The sequence below is a fragment of the Botryllus schlosseri genome, chromosome 3 (genome assembly GCF_051294905.1).
Source record: "Botryllus schlosseri isolate E-star chromosome 3, Bs_hap1, whole genome shotgun sequence".
NCBI lineage: Eukaryota > Metazoa > Chordata > Ascidiacea > Stolidobranchia > Styelidae > Botryllus > Botryllus schlosseri.
In genome coordinates this window covers 24,511,668-24,533,203 of record NC_137238.1, presented here as the reverse complement: position 1 = coordinate 24,533,203, position 21,536 = coordinate 24,511,668, and the positions used below count along the sequence as shown (strand labels likewise).

The following is a 21,536-nucleotide window of genomic DNA, read 5'->3' as shown; positions in this document are numbered from 1 at the left end:
ATGGGGTTGGAAGGAAAATTTGAAAAAACATTTTTTTTTGCATTTTTGGCAAATTCAAAATTTTCAAACTGTACGAAATCCGCGAATATTGGTTGGAGTGGATTCAAATTTGGTTGGCGTCGTTTTTTAAGGCAACCTAACGATTTAATCACGTAACCTGCAAGATTCAGGAAAAAAGGTTATTTTTGAACAGCCCTACTGAACAGTCTCCAACATGGATACAACGGCTTATTATACCCTGTTTTGTAATTTAGAAATCAATACATTTAACGACAAAGTGGCGGATCTGGAAGAAAGTGACAGAAATCGTGAGTCGCGAGATAGGATAAATTCCTGGCACGGATTAGCTAATTGTGTCGATACTGCTTTTTCAACTTATACGACTGATTATGCCTACTACTTTGATCATCATGGGAGTTACGAGGGACAGCGATTATGATGATGAATTCATTTTGTGGACTTTGGCCATTTGATTGAATCATAGATGCGCCATTTGTGTTGAGTTACTTTCACAGGTATTACAGTTGCTTTGGGAAATATATAGCTAGTTCAATATATTTCATTTTACGTTATGAAAGTGCAAATTATTATTAGTTCTTGAAAAATGTTCATAAAATACAAGCCCTATACAGTGTATATATTCACCCAACGATGAATCGTATACATAGTTTTCGCTGTACTTCATCGCCATACAATACATTGCTACTAGTACAGTATAGTCATGAAATATCGAACACATTATTCTATTGTTTGACGCATTGGTAAAGTATCGGTGAAAAGAATGAAGATTATCTCAATACGAGCATAGGCGTTTTTTGTTTACATGTTGAAAGTATTCTCACGACATTTCGAATTCGTTATTTTCCAGACCATGCCAAACTGAAACGAATTGAGCAGAATATCACTATTCTGGATACAACTCTTGACCAGCGTAAGATGCTTATTGCTTAAAATATTTTTGTTCACCGTGGAAAGAATTTGAAGTTGACACATTTATCCCGTTGATTCAATGTTCCCTTTCATCTTGAGCAAACGATTGAATATATCAAGAGTTTGCGCGCGTTTTGACTTGAAGGTATAGAAAAAGTTTTGCACTTCCCTTAACCCAGGGGTGGGCAACTTCTCCATCCAGTGGGCCGGACAGGAGAACATGAACATAAGGCGGGCCGGATTCCTGACATTAAAAAAAAAGATTTTAGGCGAACTTATTTTTGGCATTTTTCGATTTTTATTTTTGGCAGCATTGGCATCGTCCTGTAAATAGATAGTTTCAGCCTCGAATTAGTCACAAAAACGCTTTATTTGGGCTAGTTTGTCAAAAGACACCACAAAATGTGCAGCATCCACGTATAATCAGTGCCAACGAACAATAAGAAGAAGAAAAAACCTAACGACTTCATCGGTTAATAATATCAAACGAAACCACAAAATGTGCAGTATCCATCGGAATGGGTGCCAATGAGCAAAATGAAAGAAAGAAAAGCCTAACAAACACGCTCAACAGGTGATTGTTACAGCTGTTGAATAGACTTAAATCGTTTGCACTGTAACAGTGCTTCCAAACTCATGTCAGCTAAGTATCTCCTAAATTCATTTCTCGCCCAGCGAATCTTGGAAATATCGGCTTCAACAGTAGCCGTTGAGGGAAAGAATGTTGCCAGTCATCCACAAAAGGTTTTCAGAGCTTCAAAATCTTTGGAGGGCCGAACCGGCTTCCATGCATCATGAAAAGAGATCACTTCGCCAGTGCCATCGATCTCATCGCGGAAAGAATTTTCTTTCCGATCCTTTTCCAGGAGTTTCCTGTGTTGTCTCTCAACACATTCTATTTAGTTACCCGACTATCATTTCTCCTTCAGTCTACCGATATATTTTCGGAGGACTTTTGTCACTTCAGGTGGCTTTAATATTACCAACTCGCGTGGAAGAGTCCTGGGAAGGTTAGATTGTTTAAGAACATTGAAGCAACAAGACAATATGACAATATGACATACAATTATACCGTTAATTAGTCGAGTGGTTTAATAGCGAAGTATCAGCCCGAAAACGGACTTCGACCACTTGCCGATAGTTTTTACTAGAGTCCTTGATTTAGGGGAGCGCTAGACTCCGGCAATTTCTGAAATGGGCGCTGGGGAAAATTAGGTTAAGAACCACTGCTTTTGGTAAAGATTTAAGGATTTTGTGTTTTGTACATTCCTAAATTATGTCCACAGGGTGAAGGTATTTACGAAAAAGGCTAAATTCTCTTTTTTTCAGACGATTCCAAACTGCAGGAGGTCGAGGGCTATATTGCTAACACTTCAAAATCGCTCAACACGCGTAAGACGTTTCGCTACAAACACTTTTCTGAATGACTGAACGCATCACATATTCAATCACATATAGGCCTGTAGTCGGTGGCATGCTCGATCTGTTGTTGTTTACTAAAAGAAAAATTTGGCGCTTATCACCAGTTAGTCTTTTGCACCACGGTCAACAATGGCGTAAGAAGAAATGAAAAGAAGTCAGTGATGACGTACGTACGATGGGTGTATTCGAATTGACCTACTCACTGCTGCGGAATTCATCACTGATATACATGAAAATGTTTCCCGTATCTCAACCTCGACAGATATCATTTAAACTGCGAGGTTGCTGCACGTTACAAATGGCAGTATTTATGAGTAATTATGATCACATTATTACGGTAACTTGTTGCACCTATCGTGTTCATATGATCACACGTGCAGCCACGGCGATGACAAGTCGACAAGAGACATCAATCACTTCATACGATAAACTAAGATTGCATTGACTACCTATGGAACTATGGCAGTGTGAGTTTATGTCCAAGAAAAGCCGTATTTCGTAGTGACTTTGTAATTGGCAATTGGTCTTTTAACCACCATTTATCATCATACCTTTTTACGCTTTCAATCGAATTGGGGACATATTTCTTTTCAGTCTGTGGTATTACATAAATAAATACTTGTACACATCTAATTGCACGGAATCACTTTTCAAATCCTTGACATCTCACTAGTTTATCGTCTCCACCATTGTTATGGACTGCAGTAGCAGGATTCGTGATATTTATTAAGGGGTTTATTAAAGCAAAGAGAACGAATCATATAGTCCATGTTACAAAAAGATCACAATGACGATAATTAACACTATAATATCCAAATAATAATAATAATGCAATTGTAAAGCTATCACAGGGGTTCCCAGTCGTTCTTTGCTCGTGGCCCATTTTCCGGTTCGAAAATGTTCTGTGGCTCACCTCTTATCCTGAAGTCATAGTCCCGTTCAAGGCGTGGTCATCGCTGGCGCCGATATGCATATTTCTCTAAAATATGTGCATTTTTCTCTAACTGATCATTACCAATGTAGACCTTCATATTAGTGAAATCGCGCGAAGCGCGACGGAAATTTTCAAGTTGAATAAATCTTTTCCAACAAACAAACGACCAACCAACCAATGAAATTTGAGCCCTTTGAGCTCCCCCCCCCAATTGGGAGTTCTAGGTGCAGCATTGGGGATTGGGGCTGGGCCAGCTTCAAACAATTCTTTGGTTAAAGGGATACTGCACATATGTGGAGAAAGAATATTTTAAAGTTCAAGCTGTACAATGTAGGCCTACATTAGTATGTCCTGTATCTACTGACATTGCGATGTCAGAACATTCAATCCAATGATACAATAATTTCATGTGACTCTTATATTATGTACAATGATTTCAAGACCGGAAATTTTAAAGCGACTCCAAACATTAATGTGCTGCGCCAAATCCTCAATACATTACGATTTGTTGCGGTGGTGCCGTTTACTTCAATAGGAAGTTGATAATTATTAATAAATTGCGTATATGGCTATTTTGATATTGCAATAATACGACCTGCCATGGCACCGTAAATCTACATGAAATACACTTCTGTCCTAATTTAATGCACACCCTTTTCGATTGCACACGATACACGACCCTGCTGGAATACTTGGTCACTTCATCACTAACTTCAAGTTAATATATAATCGAAATTATTTTCGTTGCCGTTTGCCGTAGGTTGTCGTAGCCGCTGGATAAAAGCCACCGCGTCCCCTCCCATTTTCGACTTGTAAATTATGACTAAATACGTGCCACTACGTCCCATCAGATTCGGATGAAAAGCTTAAGGTAGCCTACGTATAATTTGATAATATGAATATATTTTTGAGCGAACAACATAATAAATATAACCAAATTTTCACTAGTTCTACAATATTCCAAATAGCTTGGTGGCCCACCTCAAATACTCCTGTGCCCACCCTTTGAGAACCCCTGAGCTATCATTATGCAGCTGGCAGCTATATATTGATAAAATCCACCATTGTTGAATATATTATTTAATCGATATATGTCGATAGAAGAGCTGCTAAGTCGTGTTAGTATAATGTTGGAATCAATGTTTTCAGTGGATGCGACCACGAAGAAGGTTAAGAAGGATGTTGAGATGCTGCACTCAGCCATTGAAAATCGTAAGTAATTTCTTTGTTTTTCTTTAGTCGTGTTAACACAAAGTTGAAATCTGTGTTTGTAGAGAATAACACCACTGCGAACGTGAAGACGGAAGTCAAGATTCTGCACTCGACCGTCTCAAAGCGTGAGTTATGTACTTGCAATATCATTGAATGTCATGTGGCAATATAGAGAATAGGGATAGTCAGACTCATATTAGGTCGGTGGTCGGATTCTAACCATTCGATGGCTTGAGGGTTGGACCGGTGTGATGATTCCAAGATGTTAACTTCATTCGCAATCCTATACAATATAATACAGCAATAGCGACTCTATCCTAGCCACTACTTTGTACAAAAAAAACTTAATCAGCGAAAATACGACTAATAATTTTATGGATTGTTCCGAATAGTGACTCGAGTGCAAACGCCGCACTGCCGTCGAAGTGCTATTATGTGGCCAATGAGCATGAGCATGCGTCGCGAGCCGCTTGATATCCAGTGGCGTATGTTTGACCCCCATTATATAGAAAGTCGCAATTCAGTTTCAATCAGACATGATACGAACAGATAAGCGAAAAACGAATCAGTCTCTGTGTGGTTGGTTTGACATTACGGTTTCATTTTTTTATTACTCATTTCAGAACTGCTTGAAAGGTATTTATGTGATCACTATCTTGCATTTTTAGAAACTGACGATATGAACGATGTAAAGAACTCTATTGCTCAGCTTAACGCAACCGATACCGCTCGTAAGTATTTCGTAATGTTGACTGATGAGAATCCCGCAGGGTTTTGACGGTTTCCCTATCATGACTATAACTGTTTTGACTCTCCGTAATTTGATATTCGTAGTTTCGATCATTGTTTTAACACTCGCAATTTTAACAGACTGTTTTAACCTGCATTTTACATTCCCAGCAATTATAACACTTGCTGTTGTGGCACTCACAATTCTTTTAACTTTTCTTCAATTTGTCGAAAAAGGACCCAGATTTGGTGAACAACGGATTTTCAGGATAACTAAAAATTTATTCAGCAGCGTAGCGATTGAAAAAGTTTTTTAACTTGCTCTAATAAACACACTGAGTAACAGCTCTGACATTGGCTAGGGGCTAGTGTAGAATCTCGAGAATTCGTTGTTTTGTTTACTGTGAAAGATCATTGACATACCGCGGATAACAATTAGTATGTAGGATGATATGGCAGCGGTCATTCGTGACAATGCATTTTAACGAAAGATCGATAGCATTTTGGTGAGACTAAATTCTTCATTGTTCAAAAAATGCCGCGAAAGACAAAGTAAAGACACACGTCACTAACATGAAATCAACGATCAATTCATCAATCAATCAATTATTTCGCAACTGTCATTCGTGAAGATAGTCCCTACCGACATGACTACATTGTCTATTGTTCAGAAAATGCTGCGATAGATGACGTAAACCAGTGGTTCTTAACCTTTTTTCATCCAGCGCCCCCTTTCGAAAATTTTCGTGCTCCAGCGCCGCCCTCATATTGTAAGGACTGTAATCAGGGCCGTAAATGCCGCACCCCAAACCCCCCAATGGGGGGGGGAGCTCGAAAGAGGCCCAAAATTATTTCGTGAATTAGCATAAATTTTAGAGTATTTTTTGAAAATTTATGCAACCTTTTCAAGTTGCCAAATATCTTGATTATGAGTGCTCTTTCCCGCGAAAATATACGCATGAGTTATAGAAATGGGCATATCGGCGTTGGCCTTTACCGCGCCACGACGCACCATGACGTGACAGGCCATGTAACATGCAACTCCCAAGAAGTGTGCCAGAACTGGTTACCTGGAAATCTGGCAGTTTGAGTTTATGTCCAAGAAAAGCAATATTTGATCTGTACCTTCACAATTATCAACTAGTTATTTAACCACTATTTATCATCGTTCATAATATCTTTCACGCCTTCAATCGGATTGGCTACACATTTCCTTCCCATTTGTTGCGCAGATGCAACCTTGTGCCACAACTGTGGCATTACGTATATACTTGTACATGATTAATTGCACAGAATCACTTTTCCAGTCCTTGTCACACTGATTAAGTTATTGTCTTCGCCATTGTCTCGACCATCGTTATCGACTGCTGTCGCAGGCTTCGTGATATTTAGTAAGAGAGGTTTTATAAAAAAAAAAAGAGAGAACAAATCATATTCCATGTTACAAAGACTCACAACGACGATAAGTATCACCATTGTACCCAATAATAGTAATGATAGTGCAAATGTAAAGCTATCATGATACAGCGGGCGGCTATTTAATGATAAAATTCACACGTGTTATGTTTAATATTCAATCGATATATGTCGATAGATAAGAGTCTCAGTCATGTTAATGTAATGTTGAAATAAATATTTTCAGTGAATGCGACTATGAAGAAAGGTGAGAAGAAAGTTGAAATGCTGCACTCAACCGCTATCAATCGTATGTATTTTGTTCATTTGTCGTCAGTCGTGTCAACGCAAGGTTGGAATTTATGTTCGTAGAAAATACCACCATTAGGAACGTGAAGACGGAAGTCGAAATGTTACTCTCGACCGTCACAAAGCGTAAGTTATGTAGGCCTACTTTCAATATCAAATAAATGTCATGTAGCAATATATAGAATATGGGTGTCACACTCAAATTAGGTCGGCAGCCGGATTCAAACCATTCGATGGCTTGCGGGTTAGACCTATCAAATGATTCCAATATGGTAACTTCGAAATCCATAGCTTTTTATACTAGAGCGCTTTATTGGCAAGCCTATGGGCTACAATACATCACAGCTACGGCGACTCTATTCTAGCAACACCCTAATACACAAAACAAACTTAATCAGCAAAAATACGACTAGTAATTCTATGGATGCAGTTATGAACCGCTAAAACAGTAGCTCTGACGACGACATAAGTAGGCTGCTTCCTTTGACTTAGTCGTGATGCGGCATTGGACAAGCGTATGAGTTCTTTCTAACACAATATAATTAACTGCAAACGCGGTCGTTGGTATTTGGTTCATTATTATTATATCACCATTCGGGTTGTAACTTGAATACAGCGGTTTCGCATTGTCGTTTTCGTCGCTGTCAATGACTATTTCTGGTCCATTTCCCCAGAAAACTGTGAACGGAGTTTGCAATTCTTCTACTTCTTCTTGATGATTCGCTGACTTCGGTGACAATGTCACCTAATTGTTCCAAATAGGGACTCGAGAGTGCAAACGCCGTACTGCCGTCGAAATGCTAGTATGTGGCCAATGAGTATGCTTCGCGAGTCGGTTGATATCCAGTGACGTATGTTTGACACTCCATTGTATAGAACGTCTCCATTCAGTTTCAAGCAGACATGATACGAGCTGATAAGCAAATTACGGACCGGCCTCTGTGTGGTCGGTTTGACATTAAGGTTTCATTTTTTTATTACTTATTACAGAACAGCTTGAAAAGTATTTATGTGATCCAGAGTTGGATCAATTACATTATTTCAGCTCAATTACAATTACAATTATTATTACTTTCTTGCATGGGTCAATTAGATTACAATTACAATTACTCCATACTAAAAATATCAAATTACGATTACAATTACGTCAAAAATGTAATCAATTTCATTAACTCCAATTACAATTACAATTAATTGTCCAACTCTAGATTTGAGTACTACATACTGTTATAATGTCACAGCTTGATGAATGACTTTTCAAGTTTTAATTTGTACCTAACTTGGTCACTGTATGGAAAATAATGCCAGCTGCTGCAGAACGAAATAATCTGGTATTTCTCGACCAGGAATATTTGTACAGAAGCAAAACACCGAACATTGAATTAGCGCTAATAAAGTAATCATCATATTCAGTGACTGACTGCTTACAGAACTAATCCGAAATTGACATTGGGCTACGAAAAACTCATCGCCGCGGCTGATGAGCAACGTAAAATTACTAAACTATCAAGCTTCTCGAATTTATAAGCTGGTCGTATTCAAAGTCAAAAGTAGGGATGGAAGTCGGTTGAGTCTGTGAGCAGCGATCTGTTCATAGATTTGCTGATTGTATTCCCAAGACATGCAATGCTGACAGCATCATAACCATGTTACCTTTAAATATACGCTTCTACAATATATAAATAATCAAACTCGTTGTCCGAATTTAAGTCAGTTACGTTTCACTTCCTGTGATGTTTAGCAATTGAAACCTTTCAAAATGCACTGGCCTCGAGGTCGGACGATCGCGCCATCAATGAAATAAAAACATACTATTACAAAAATATAACTTGTCATTATCATGTTGAAATATATTATTCAGTTTTGAATGACTTCTCAGAGTCCCATGTTTGCCTAAGCTTCATGTCTTGGCACACCGTGGCGCAATAATGGCCGATGCCGGATTGCCTATTAATATAAATCTTGCATAGTTTTTCTTGGGGAAAGAGTACCCAAAAATCAATACACTTGCCAGCATTAAATCGGCATCAATTGACATATATTTAAAAAGAAACTCTATAATTCCAGTTCATTAATGACTTCGTTTTGAGCCCTGTTCGAGCTTGGGTGTTCTCCAATTTGGGGTGTGGGGGTTTGGGGTGTGGCAGTTACGGCCCTGCACAACAAAAAAAAAACAATTATTAGTCACATGGCATCGTGGCTCAAGCCCTAAACGCAGCAGTTGGCAAGTCTAAGCTTTTATGTCGCTTGACACATAAACCTTCAAATTGTCACAGTGAATGTGTACTATAGTACTATATAGTACTATATATGTGAATCTGCGGGTCTACCCCAGTTTGATGAACCCTGACCTTAACGATGTAAAGAACAGGCATGTACACAGTGAATGAAAAGCGAGAAAAGATAACATAAGAGCAAGCGATGGAGAGGAAGTGGCATGTGTGGGAACCCTAATATCCCGCACCCACAAAACCAATCCCAACGCGAAAAACAATTATTTTACCGTTTATAAAAATTAACATGTTGATGAGAAACAGTTATTTGTGTCACGGTGAACACTGGTTTGCAGTTGATCGTATAACTAGGAAGCGTCAACTATATTATGTTGTGCTTGTCAGGTATCAATAAAAATTCACTGTAATGAAAATTCTAATTAGATAAAAATTTTATCAAATTACAATTACAATGAATATTATGCAAATTGAAAATGCTTCAATTACAATTACAATTACAATTACATGAAAAAATGTAATACTACACTCACCTCAATTACAAATTACAATTACTACAACTCCGCGTGTAACAATTTGGTATTTTTTAGACGATGATAGACTGGATACTGTCGAAAACAAGACCATTACTCTGAATGAAACGATGAACGCTCGTAAGATATTCAATTACTTTAAAACATATTTATGCACGACGGAATGGACCTAAGATTGCCATAGTGATTTATTGAATTCCATAAGCGAGGGGTGCGCTATGTCTTTGGATACACCTACTTTTGACCGAAAAGTTGTTCATAGTAGGGCAGTTTGAAGTTGCGTCCTGCAATTGTAATTGTGAGAGTTTTAGTAGCCCAATTATCCCATTATCATATGTAGCGCGAAATTTACGAGTAGGCCTATATAGTACAACGTCATTGTTTCGATTACCTCATATTTACGTATACCGATTTCGTATTTTTCAGACGATGAGAGACTGGATACTGTCGAAAACAAGACCATTATTCTGAATGAAACGCTGAACGCTCGTAAGATATTCAATTACTTTAAAACATGTTTATGCACGACGAAATGGACCTAAGATTGCCATAGTGATTTATTGAATTCCATAGGCGACGGGTGCGCCATCTCCTTGGATACACCTACTTTTGACCAAAAAGTTGATCATAGTAAGGCAGATAGGAGTTGCATCCTGTAATTGTAATTGTGAGAGTTTTAGTAGCCCAATTATCCCATTATCATGTGTAGCGGGAAATTTACGAGTATATAGTACAACGTCATTGTTTCGATTACCTCATATTTACGTATAACAATTTGGTATTTTTCAGACGATGAGAGACTGGATACTGTCGAAAACAAGACCATTATTCAGAATGAAACGCTGAACGCTCGTAGGATATTCAATTACTTTTAAACATGTTTACGCACGACGGAATGGAACTAAGATTGCCATAGTGATTTACTGAATTCCGTAAACGACGGGTGCACTGTCTCTTTGGATACACCTACTTTTGACCGAAACGTTGTTCATAGTAGGGGAGTTAAGAGTTGCATCCTCTAATTGTAATTGTGAAAGTTTTAGTAGCCCAATTATCCTGTTATCATATGTAGCGCGAAATTTACGAGTGTATAGTACAACGTCATTGTTTCGATTACCTCATATTTACGTATAACAATTTCGTATTTTTCAGACGATGAGAGACTGGATACTGTCGAAAACAAGACCAATATTCTGAATGAAACGCTGAACGCTTGTATGATATTCAATTACTTTAAAACATATTTATGCACGACGGAATGGACCTAACATTGCCATAGTGATTTATTGAATTCCATAAGCGAGGGGTGCGTAATGTCTTTGGATACACCTACTTTTGACCGAAAAGTTGTTCATAGTAGGGCAGTTTGGAGTTGCATCCTGTAATTGTAATTGTGAGAGTTTTAGTAGCCCAATTATCCTATTATCATATGTAGCGCGAAATTTACCAGTAGGCCTATATATAATACAACGTCATTGTTTCGATTACCTCATATTTACGTATACCGATTTCGTATTTTTCAGACGATGACAGACTGCATACTGTCGAAAACAAAACCATTATTCTGAATGAAACGCTGAACGCTCGTAAGATATTCAATTACTTTAAAACATGTTTATGCACGACGAAATGGACCTAAGATTGCCATAGTGATTTATTGAATTCCATAGGCGACGGGTGCGCCATATCTTTGGATACACCTACTTTTGACCAAAAAGTTGATCATTGTAAGGCAGATAGGAGTTGCATCCTGTAATTGTAATTGTGAGAGTTTTAGTAGCCCAATTATCCAATTATCATGTGTAGCGGGAAATTTACGAGTATATAGTACAACGTCATTGTTTCGATTACCTCATATTTACGTATAACAATTTGGTATTTTTCAGACGATGAGAGACTGAATACTGTCGAAAACAAGACCATTATTCTGAATGAAACGCTGAACGCTCGTAAGATATTCAATTACTTTAAAACATGTTTATGCAAGACGAAATGGACCTAAGATTGCCATAGTGATTTATTGAATTCCATAGGCGACGGGTGCGCCATATCTTTGGATACACCTACTTTTGACCAAAAAGTTGATCATTGTAAGGCAGATAGGAGTTGCATCCTGTAATTGTAATTGTGAGAGTTTTAGTAGCCCAATTATCCAATTATCATGTGTAGCGGGAAATTTACGAGTATATAGTACAACGTCATTGTTTCGATTACCTCATATTTACGTATAACAATTTGGTATTTTTCAGACGATGAGAGACTGAATACTGTCGAAAACAAGACCATTATTCTGAATGAAACGCTGAACGCTCGTAAGATATTCAATTACTTTAAAACATGTTTATGCACGACGGAATGGACCTAAGATTGCCATATTGATTTACTGAATTGTGTAAACGACGGGTGCGCTATCTCTTTGGATACACCTACTTTTGTCCGAAAAGTTGTTCATAGTAGGGGAGTTAAGAGTTGCTTCCTGTAATCGTAATTGTGAGAGTTTTAGTTGCCCATTTATCCTATTATCATATGTAGCGCGAAATTTACGAATACATAGTACAAAGCCACTGTTTCGATTACCTCATATTTACGTATAACAATTTCGTATTTTTCAGACGATGAGAGACTGGATACTGTCGAAAACGAGACCATTATTTTGAATGACTCTCTGAATACGCGTAAGATATTCCAGCATTTTAAAATATTTTTTGCATGACGGTATGAATTGAAGAATGCCATCAAGATTCGTTGAATTTCTTGAAGGAGGTGTGCGCTACGTCTCTTTTGATGGATCTATCAATCCACTGTGTCGTCACGTAGTGACGACATTTCTAAAGAAAACAATGATAAACATGTTTTAAACAGATTTATTGTAAATTGATATTTCTTTTTAATGCAGCCCTACCTCTAACCTAGTTGACCACGTGACTCTGAGGATCCAGAAAATATCAAGCGATCAACGTGATATTTTGTATTGTTCACATCATTTCATAAGAACACGAATAGAATGGCTCCATACTGATTTAATTCATATACAGTAATGTACATTAAACACGCAAAAGCTCTGATATCTCATTACTGCGAGTTCCTCGAACTCATTGATCGAACATCATTTCATGACCTATTATTGTTGGTCTGCATGTTATCTAAATTTCCAATAAAAACTTCCACTGTTTCTAAATTAGGTAGACCTGATGTTGGTCATACTTGCGTTATTTCACATTGAGGTTAAGTTAAGCTGCTGATAATGATATTGCAGTATATTTTTATTTTACCAAATGCTGGTTGCATATACTTCGAATCTGGAATAATCCGTTCCGTTGGTTAACGTATATGTCTCGCAATATTATGAGAAGAAAACGGTGAGGGAACATGAATAATACATCACTATAGTCTCAATGAGACGATAAGAACGCGTAACATTTTCGGTTTCAAATATAATTGTTTTAACATTTGGTTAGAATTCTTTGCATTTCAACTTCGGATCACTTTATGGTCCATGCGTTACGCTGGCTGCATGAAAGGTCACCACGAGACGAGCATGCCATTTGCGCCAATCTCGAAATTTTTTTCTTACTTCGTTAGAAAAGTTTACTCGAAATATTCAGCTTTCGGTTTGTGAATATTCAGTGACTCTCTGCTTTGAGTTTGACTGGCCATCATACAACATCAAGAACGAAATACACTTCAGGCAGACAGCGAATGATGCTTATTTTAACCAATCAGGAAAATTGATTAAAATAATTCATCCATGTCAAATGTAAATCTATAGCAGGTGCACCGGATCCGTTATCTTGATTTGGTATTTTTATAGTAATATATAAACCTAATACGTGCGATTGCAGTGTCGGCTGCTGCAGAACTTGTTTATTTGGTAATATCGGTGATAAGCATAAAAACTACATCTACACTTTGCGAGATATCAATGCAGCATTAATCGGACGCCGAATTCATTGTCTGTCTGGCCTTGACTGTCAGGCGTGAGCATATATTCCTTTTAAGTCCTAGTCGAATATGTTGGCAAAGCGTTCGAAGAATTGACTTTAACGTCCTCCATTTGATTGCCCCAGTTAATACATTTGGTCACGTTTAAAAATGCGGCATGTAGGCCTACTTCAGCATTGCGGCATGATGTGGCCAGAGTCGCCGCTCGTGTAATGTAGATCTACAATTGTACATTGATATATCACTTCACTGAAACGTAGGGTCGGAATTGGCAATATGACATCACGTGATGTCATAGGATCACGTTCGCGTTCACCTGGAACCTTTCAAGAGGGTTCCCTTTGAAGCGAACCTGGCCTTTCAGGGTTTTGCGCCAGTAAATAACTGGATGCAGTCTCTACCACTATTTCAGTTGATTTATCAGTCGCAGAAGGAAAATCAATACAAATAAGGGCCCCGTATTGCCAGTAAAAGAGGTGAATTTAGAATGTTTACACCGGGCTCAAACCAGATTGAATGAGCCCGTCCACAATGGTTTTTATTTCAACCTTGATTCGATCTCCAATGTAACACATGCAATTATTAGAGCGGTAATTCGTCGAGTGCTACTCGGGTGCGATTCAAGCTATATTTGCAATGGCGAAGTCCCAACCCGAAAAGACCGATCGGACCCCTTGTTTTTACTACCGTCCTTACAATATGCGAGGGGCGGCAAAAGACCTAGGCAATTTTCTATAAGGATCACTGCAGGGAAATAGGTTAAGAACCACTATTTTAGAGAATTCTACATGTGCCAGTCGAATGAATGGATGTCGCTTACTTACCATTGAAGAGCGCGTGGTATCCGGGCGCTCGTTAACGTTAGCTTACTGTCGATACGTTTTCACAAACTTTTATAGTAAGCTGACATTGTTCGAAAGTGTATGCAGTAGCAATCGCCTAATCGGTACCAACATATTGCTAATTCTGAGGAAATATCAAGTAGATTTTTTCTATACTTGCACAACTTTCTCATGGTATGTGACTTTAAACTACTTCGTGTACTTAACTGAATCTGTTCCTTAGGTGAAACTTCCTTTTTTATCTTTTGGAAATCCATACTTGTACTTTTGATAAGTACAAATTAGTGACGTCACTTCGAATTGTACTCGAGTAAATAAATCGGTACATTTACCACGTATAGAAAGATGAATTCAATTTATTATATACCATGCTGGGTGGCAAACGTGACATTCATTGATGTATTTTGAAAAAGTATTACTTTGTCTTCGATTTAAATATCCGTGACCCAGTCGTCTAATTTTTTCATTCATACAAACACAAAAGATATAGACTATCCAAAACTGAATGTCTGCCAGCAATCTCATCAACCCGTTACGAATATATTTGCGTATAACATTCATAGACCGTTATGCCCCCTATAGAAATTGATTGTTAATGCCACAATTTAGAATCTCGCATTTATCGTTTTAGCTATGCTTAATCGACTATAGTAAAATATAGTCTTGAAATGCCAATTATATTATGGTGTTGTTTGAGGCATTCCAAAAGTCTCGATAAAAATGAATATAGATTATTTTGATACGTCTATCGGTGTTAATAGCAAATACCAGTTCAATATGATTGAAGAGTATTATTATTCAGGGTTGCATGTTTAAAGCCTTCTCAAAAGATCTTGTATTCGTTATTTTTCAGACGATGCTAAACTGTATACCGTGGACAACAAGAATGATATTTTGAATCAGACGCAGCGTGCTCGTAAGATATTCAATACATAGAAATATAATTATGCACGACGGAATGGACCGAAGATTGATATTCTATATTCCATATTTGGTATACCTACTTTCGTCCAAATAGTTTTATAGTAAGCAAGATAAAAGTTATATCCTGTAACTTGAATTGTGAGATTTTTACGAGCCCAAATATCTCATCGTCATCTGTACCGCGATATTTTCAAATAAATAACATTGCGCCATCGTTTCGATAACCTCATACTTTTCACCTAACGATTCGGTATTTTCCAGACGATGTTAAACTTGATACTGTCGAAAAAAGACCATTATTCAGAATTAAACGCTGAACACGCGCTGAATATTCCAAGACGTTAATATATATATTTATGCACTACGGAATGAATTGAGGATTGCCATAGTGATTCGTTGAATTCCGTAAAGGGTTTGCACTAGGGTTATGACTAGAAAAAAATTCAAAATTTTGTGTGTCCTGTAGTCACAAACGATGAGCTTTTGTGTCCTGATTGCAAAATTACCAAAAGTTAAGACTGGGTAAACAAAAACCTCCCGCACAAAAATTTTCCAGTTTTCACGGTATGAAGTATAGGCTTTTTTTGTAGATACAGACTATATAATATATATTCCGACTAACACAATTCCAATTGCGAAGATTTAAAATAGTATTTTGGTAAATTTTGATCGCTCATATTGAATTATTCCTATCGTTTTCTTGCTTACAGTCAAAATTAAATAATTAAAAAATAATTAATAATTTCGATTTTAGAAAGGAAAGGAAAGGACGTAGTTTATTTTTTGTCCTTGATGTTTTTGCGGCATATACACCGACTCATGATATACATACACACGATCTGCGCATATGCATACCATGAGTGCATGATGTGCATATGCCGCTGGACAAGGAAGTGCAGATATAGCCTTTGCGACTTTCTAAGTCATGCACCACCCCTCCATGCTATCCCAGTAATGCATGAGCGCCAAGCAGAGAAGCCATGGATACCAGTGTTACTAATCAGGTCTTTGGTCTGACCCGGCCGAGAATCGAACCCACGACCTACCGATCAAGAAGCCGGACGCTTAACCATTACAGATGTAGACTGTATTGATCGTATAATTTCAATTTGTCAGACACAAATCGAACTGGTTGTTCGAAAAGGCGAAAGTGGAACAACTCAACATATTTTCAGTCGTCTAGAAAACCGAGTAGAGGAATATGATGAAAACTTGAAAATGTCATATCATATCTGACTCAGCATCTGTTGATACTGGGCGGCGGAATGGCGTTGTTGTGAAACTGCAAATTGCAGTGATGAGCAAGGGTTTTCATAAACTACAATACATGGGTTGCCAACATATATTATCGATCCTTAAAGCATATATCAGAGTTCTTCATTCCAACATCCTCAACAAATCCAACTTTCGGCTACAAATTTGGATACAAATTTGGAGATGATATGGTAAAATACTACGAAAACTTGGTACAATCCATCCAACCAGGATTTCAAATGAAAATATTAGGAAACCGAGGATGGAGGGGTGATTTTAAGTTTATCTATGTACTGTGCAGAGCATGCGGCTCTATCAGAGAAAATAGTATATTACCACTAATCAAATGGCATAAACTTTCATCTCTACACAATGCGAGATGGAGCCCAAGGGCTATAATTCCGTACTTCCAAGTCCCCAGATGGAGAGTAACTCTTGAGCTATCATGCTTATTCCTCGCAAATGCGTGTCAGGAAGCCTGGTATTCTAAACAGATGTCTATAGATGGGATATACTGGAGCCCGACCGTTTATCGGTTCGCCGATAATTTCGGGACGATATCACACTTCGACAGAATTATCGGTATCAGCCATTGAAGCTGAAAAATTATCGGCAATTATCGTGACGTCACAACATGGCGGTAGGAAGTCAGAAAACTATAATCTTTGACCGCTGGATTGAGAATATTGATATATGTCACAAGCTTGCACTTAACAGGTGTCCAGATGTAGCCTTTCTAGTTGATTTCATGTTCAAATATAACAATGGCTGTAAGGATGTTCAAATAAATGCTCTGAAGCTTTGAAAACTGTGCATATGTATATCCAACTTCTTTTGAATATCGGTTGAATGTATTGGGGTTCTCGGTCAAGGTGTGAGATATCGGTTTTATCGGTATCCACCCAAAAATCCAATATCGATCGGGCTCTAGAGTATAGCAAAGATTATTTGCTGCTATTTTTGCGCTCGAATGTCCTGCAGCGATAAAGTGCCTTAAAATCCCATTGGAAGTCGGATATTTCCGTTGTAGCTGTCCCTGGCAGTAACATAATAACAGAAAGAGAAGTCAAATTGATGAATGGACTTTACCAGAAGTACAACAGGACATATATATGAAGATTAAATTTGTAGCAAAGAATACCTTTGAATTGTAAATTTTTTCTATATTCGGACCAGTGTCGAAAATTGAAGTTGGTTTGTGCGGGAAATTTTTTTCGATTTGAACAAAATGATTATAATTTTTTAAATTTATACCAAAATGCTCATCAATTCCTGCTACAGGCGAATTTTTTTTTCCAGTCATAACCCTAGTGTGCACTACATCTATTCAAATAAGGTTACTTATCCACTGTGACGTAAGAACTCAGCTAAAGATTCGTGACGACATGTCTAAAAAAATATAAAAAACATGATACAAACATATTTGCTCCAAATTGAGATCTGTTTTTTAAATGAAAATTCTACTTCCATCGCACATCTGTTATCAGAATTGACCAAACATCCAACCAGCGCTTTATTGATTCCTAGGCTTCTATAACATATGTCCATTTTACAAACGATGCAGACGATGCTAAACTGGAGGATGTCGAAGGCAATTTAATTTATCTTAATGACAGCGTCAAGATGTTCATATACTAATATGTTGTGCAGGACTGAATGAATTTGAGACCCTGATTATTATTCATTTGATTGTGAATGAGATGTTCGATGTGTGTGCTGGGGTTGCTCGGAATGGATCACCGAAATGATTGTTAGAGTTATGGTGTCCATGAGCTGCACATAAAATGCTGTTACCAAGTGTTTAGGTATCTAAATAATCCCCCTTGCATATAGAATGAAACAAAAAATCTTGAAATATTTTGATTAGCTCAACTTGAAAGTAACCGCAATGTAACTATAACTTTGCAGGAAAGAATTTTCTCATCCACGTACTCATTTGTAATGGATAGGCACAATGATCAAGTATAAGATTAGTTCTCATGTACCCATTTGATAATGTTTGATGCCTTTAAAGAAAATGTGATTATACAGCAATATCCACTGATCCCGCAAAGTTATGATTTTAATGTCATTACTGGGAGTACGTCAAATGCAATGATAAACATCCTTTCGCGACCTGGTAATTTTGATATGTTCGTTTTACTAATTTCCATTGGAAAACTTGCGTCAGAAGAATGCCAAACGAATAAAACAAACAAAAATAATTTTCACAGAAAAAGAAACCATCATGATGAATTTATTTAGCGAATATTTGTGACTTCTGTTGTTCGTTTTTAGATACCAGTCTGAAAATGCGAGGCTTCAATTCAAAAAGTGTTATCATAATGTTCGGTTGAAACTCATTGCGTGACACCAATTGCCTAAGCATGAATCGATTTATAAATTTTTCGGATAGAGATATCATTTTTCATAAGGAGCGAGTTTCGATTTCGATCCCAAGCCTCCTCAGTGTTCGTCGGTTTCGTTGTAGCGCACCAAAGTGCTGAATATTGCCAGTGTTTAGTCAATAACTTTCAAATATATTATCCAATCGCTTGACGTAGTATTCAACATTTGACGCATCCATTGGCGGCTTTAGCTGATCAATTTGCCTGAAAAATACGTTTCAGTTACTTTCGTATAATGTTAATTCGTTATTTTTCAGATGGCACTGAACTGGGACAGCTCCAGGGCAATATCAGTAATATGCGGGAAACCCTTAACACGCGTAAGATGCTGCGATGCCTAATAGATTTTGTTGAGTGCACTCAGAAAATTTGTGGTTGCCTCACTGATAAAATTTATTTTATTTTTGATGTGTTTCTTGTGCTTGTTCAGAAATGATCAACTTTTATCATTCCGATGCGATTGCGATTTCGGTGGGTATCCACGAGCTCCAAAAATTTGAAGCACAAATATCCAATTGCCCCTACCAGGAATGTGACCAGTCCAATCTGTAGATTATTCGATTGCACCAATCTCGTAGATGCCATTTGAATTATGAGATTCCAGCATGATAAAAAATAATGAAGCATATATAAGCAATCATGATGCAAATTGTCATTAAAGATGTCGTCACTGATTATAAAGTTGCCGTATTAGCTGAATACTTTGTGCAACTGAATAACTGACTTGTCGGTATTTGTATACAGAACACAGAGAGTATGTGATAACCTTAGACCAGTGGTCGGGAACCTATGGCTCGCTAGCCATATTTGGCTCTTTTGGGCATAAGATATGGCTCTTTGCGAAATTATTATTTTTGTGTTTAATATATCTATATTGCAGCAACATGTTATTAAATCTTCAGCACGACCAGTATAATTATTCTTGTGAAAGTATATAAAAATGTCTCCGAAGGTTTAATATTCAGTGGCGTATTCGGGGTTAGGGGATCGGACCCCCTATTCAAAATACTCAAACTTAATTTGCTGTCGCGTTTAGCAGACAGGTGAGGCAGTGCGTCACCTGCCTCCCCTGACCCCACGTCACCGCAGTGTTGGGATCAAGTCACTACCTTCGAGTCACGAGTCATCTCGACTCATTGCAGATTTTGACTCGAGTCAAGTCAAGTCAATCGATTTTCAAAGGTGACTCGAGTCAAGTCGAGTCAAGTCAAGTCAAGTCACGAGTCAAGTCACAATTAAAGTCAAATTGAATTTTCGAAGTATGAGTGATGATTCAAAGTCATTACATTTTTTCTAGCTGTGTGATAGACAGAATAATTATTCGTTTATCTTAATCAAATAACGAATATCTCGTTAAATATCCATGCAAAAAGACGGTATATCCCTCACGCACACGTAGAACTGCTAATAAAGTACTTGAGTAACTGTACACCTCCATACTACAGTCATTTCTTATCAGCCAAAATATAGGACCTAATACGAAGCTTCGAGAAGTTGAAACAAATTGATATGGTATAATAGCCTACACTACTTTTCTTCACTTCCATGAGAATATAAACGCACCCAATATATTCGTTCGATTTAAATCACACAAGAGGATTGGTAAATGTGAGCACTGGGCAACGTAAGCGTTGAGCCGTCTAAGAAACAGAGACACATTAATATTTAGATTAATTTTCTATATTGCGGTCAATTTATTTGTGATCGAACAATGGATGAACCTTGTAACGTACAATCAGTGAATGACTGGTTGTTCTCACAAGTGACACCATGGTATGTCGAACAATCCGAACATCCACAAGATACAGTGATTTATTCGACACCGCTTACTTAATGACTTGAAATTGACTCGTAAATTTTGCTCCGAGTCACGCGTCAATGCGCATTTTTGAAGCTCCGAGTCAAGTCAAGTCAAGTCATACGAAAAAGTTGACTCGAGTCTGACTCGAGTCAAGTCATGACTCGAGTCATCCCAACACTGCGTCACCGACGTATGACACATTACAGTGGGTACTGAATACTGCTGCATAGCGACCATCTTTGGCTCCACCTACGAATTATGGGTCCTCGCATTTATGATAAGCATCGAGACGAACTTACGATCTCGTATGACTAAAGAAAGTCTCAAATTTTTTATGAAGCTTAATCTCAACAATTATTATTAACCACACTACAAAGTCACCAGGAATGCCATGCAACACCAAAAGACGCATTAACTGTAAAATCGAGTAAAAATTAGATGCATACTTTTACTGTGTGTACGTCTGTTGGAAATCTTAATGGTAATTGTCTTAAGCTTCTAAATATATGATATGCCTCTCTGCGCAATACAATTAAAAATGCATAACTTGCAAAAGATCTATGTAACTCAAGTTTTGCATACTCATTTCGCAAATAAAGGCCACCAGCATGATTAGTACGAGTTTTTACAGAGAAATAAAGTGCAAACGACGAACCCCATGTAGTGATCTCGAATTTGCGCTACAATGACG

The 21,536-nt window shown here is 37.7% G+C and overlaps 3 protein-coding genes across 3 annotated transcripts in view; all 3 read left to right on the top strand.

The window, feature by feature from the left end:
• LOC145436527 (uncharacterized) overlaps positions 1-21,536 on the top strand; it is a 162,715-nt gene that overhangs the window by 29,490 nt on the left and 111,689 nt on the right. The gene's annotated exons all lie outside the window — the stretch shown is intronic.
• LOC145435412 (uncharacterized) lies at positions 215-5,291 on the top strand. The gene is made up of 5 exons (XM_080312687.1): positions 215-308; positions 2,260-2,322; positions 4,436-4,498; positions 4,561-4,623; positions 5,167-5,291. Exons 1-5 carry the CDS (start codon positions 215-217, stop codon positions 5,274-5,276), a joined length of 393 nt encoding a protein of 130 aa, XP_080168813.1. The 3' UTR covers positions 5,277-5,291.
• The window catches only part of LOC145435411 (uncharacterized), a 31,705-nt gene continuing 16,937 nt past the window's right edge, over positions 6,769-21,536 (top strand). The window contains exons 1-4 of the mRNA XM_080312686.1: positions 6,769-6,932; positions 6,995-7,057; positions 10,122-10,184; positions 11,582-11,644. Coding sequence (XP_080168812.1) covers positions 6,881-6,932; positions 6,995-7,057; positions 10,122-10,184; positions 11,582-11,644 — 241 coding nt within the window. The 5' untranslated portion in view covers positions 6,769-6,880. The remainder of the gene's footprint in view (positions 6,933-6,994; positions 7,058-10,121; positions 10,185-11,581; positions 11,645-21,536) is intronic.

What these genes read in the sequence shown, in the direction of transcription:
- LOC145435412 (XM_080312687.1), top strand. Translation starts at nt 215, where the DNA reads ATGGATACAACGGCTTATTATACCCTGTTTTGTAATTTAGAAATCAAT. An exon ending in GCACTCAGCCATTGAAAATC is followed by an intron (nt 4,499 to 4,560) that starts GTAAGTAATTTC and finishes CTGTGTTTGTAG; the next exon opens with AGAATAACACCACTGCGAAC. An exon ending in GCACTCGACCGTCTCAAAGC is followed by an intron (nt 4,624 to 5,166) that starts GTGAGTTATGTA and finishes TTGCATTTTTAG; the next exon opens with AAACTGACGATATGAACGAT.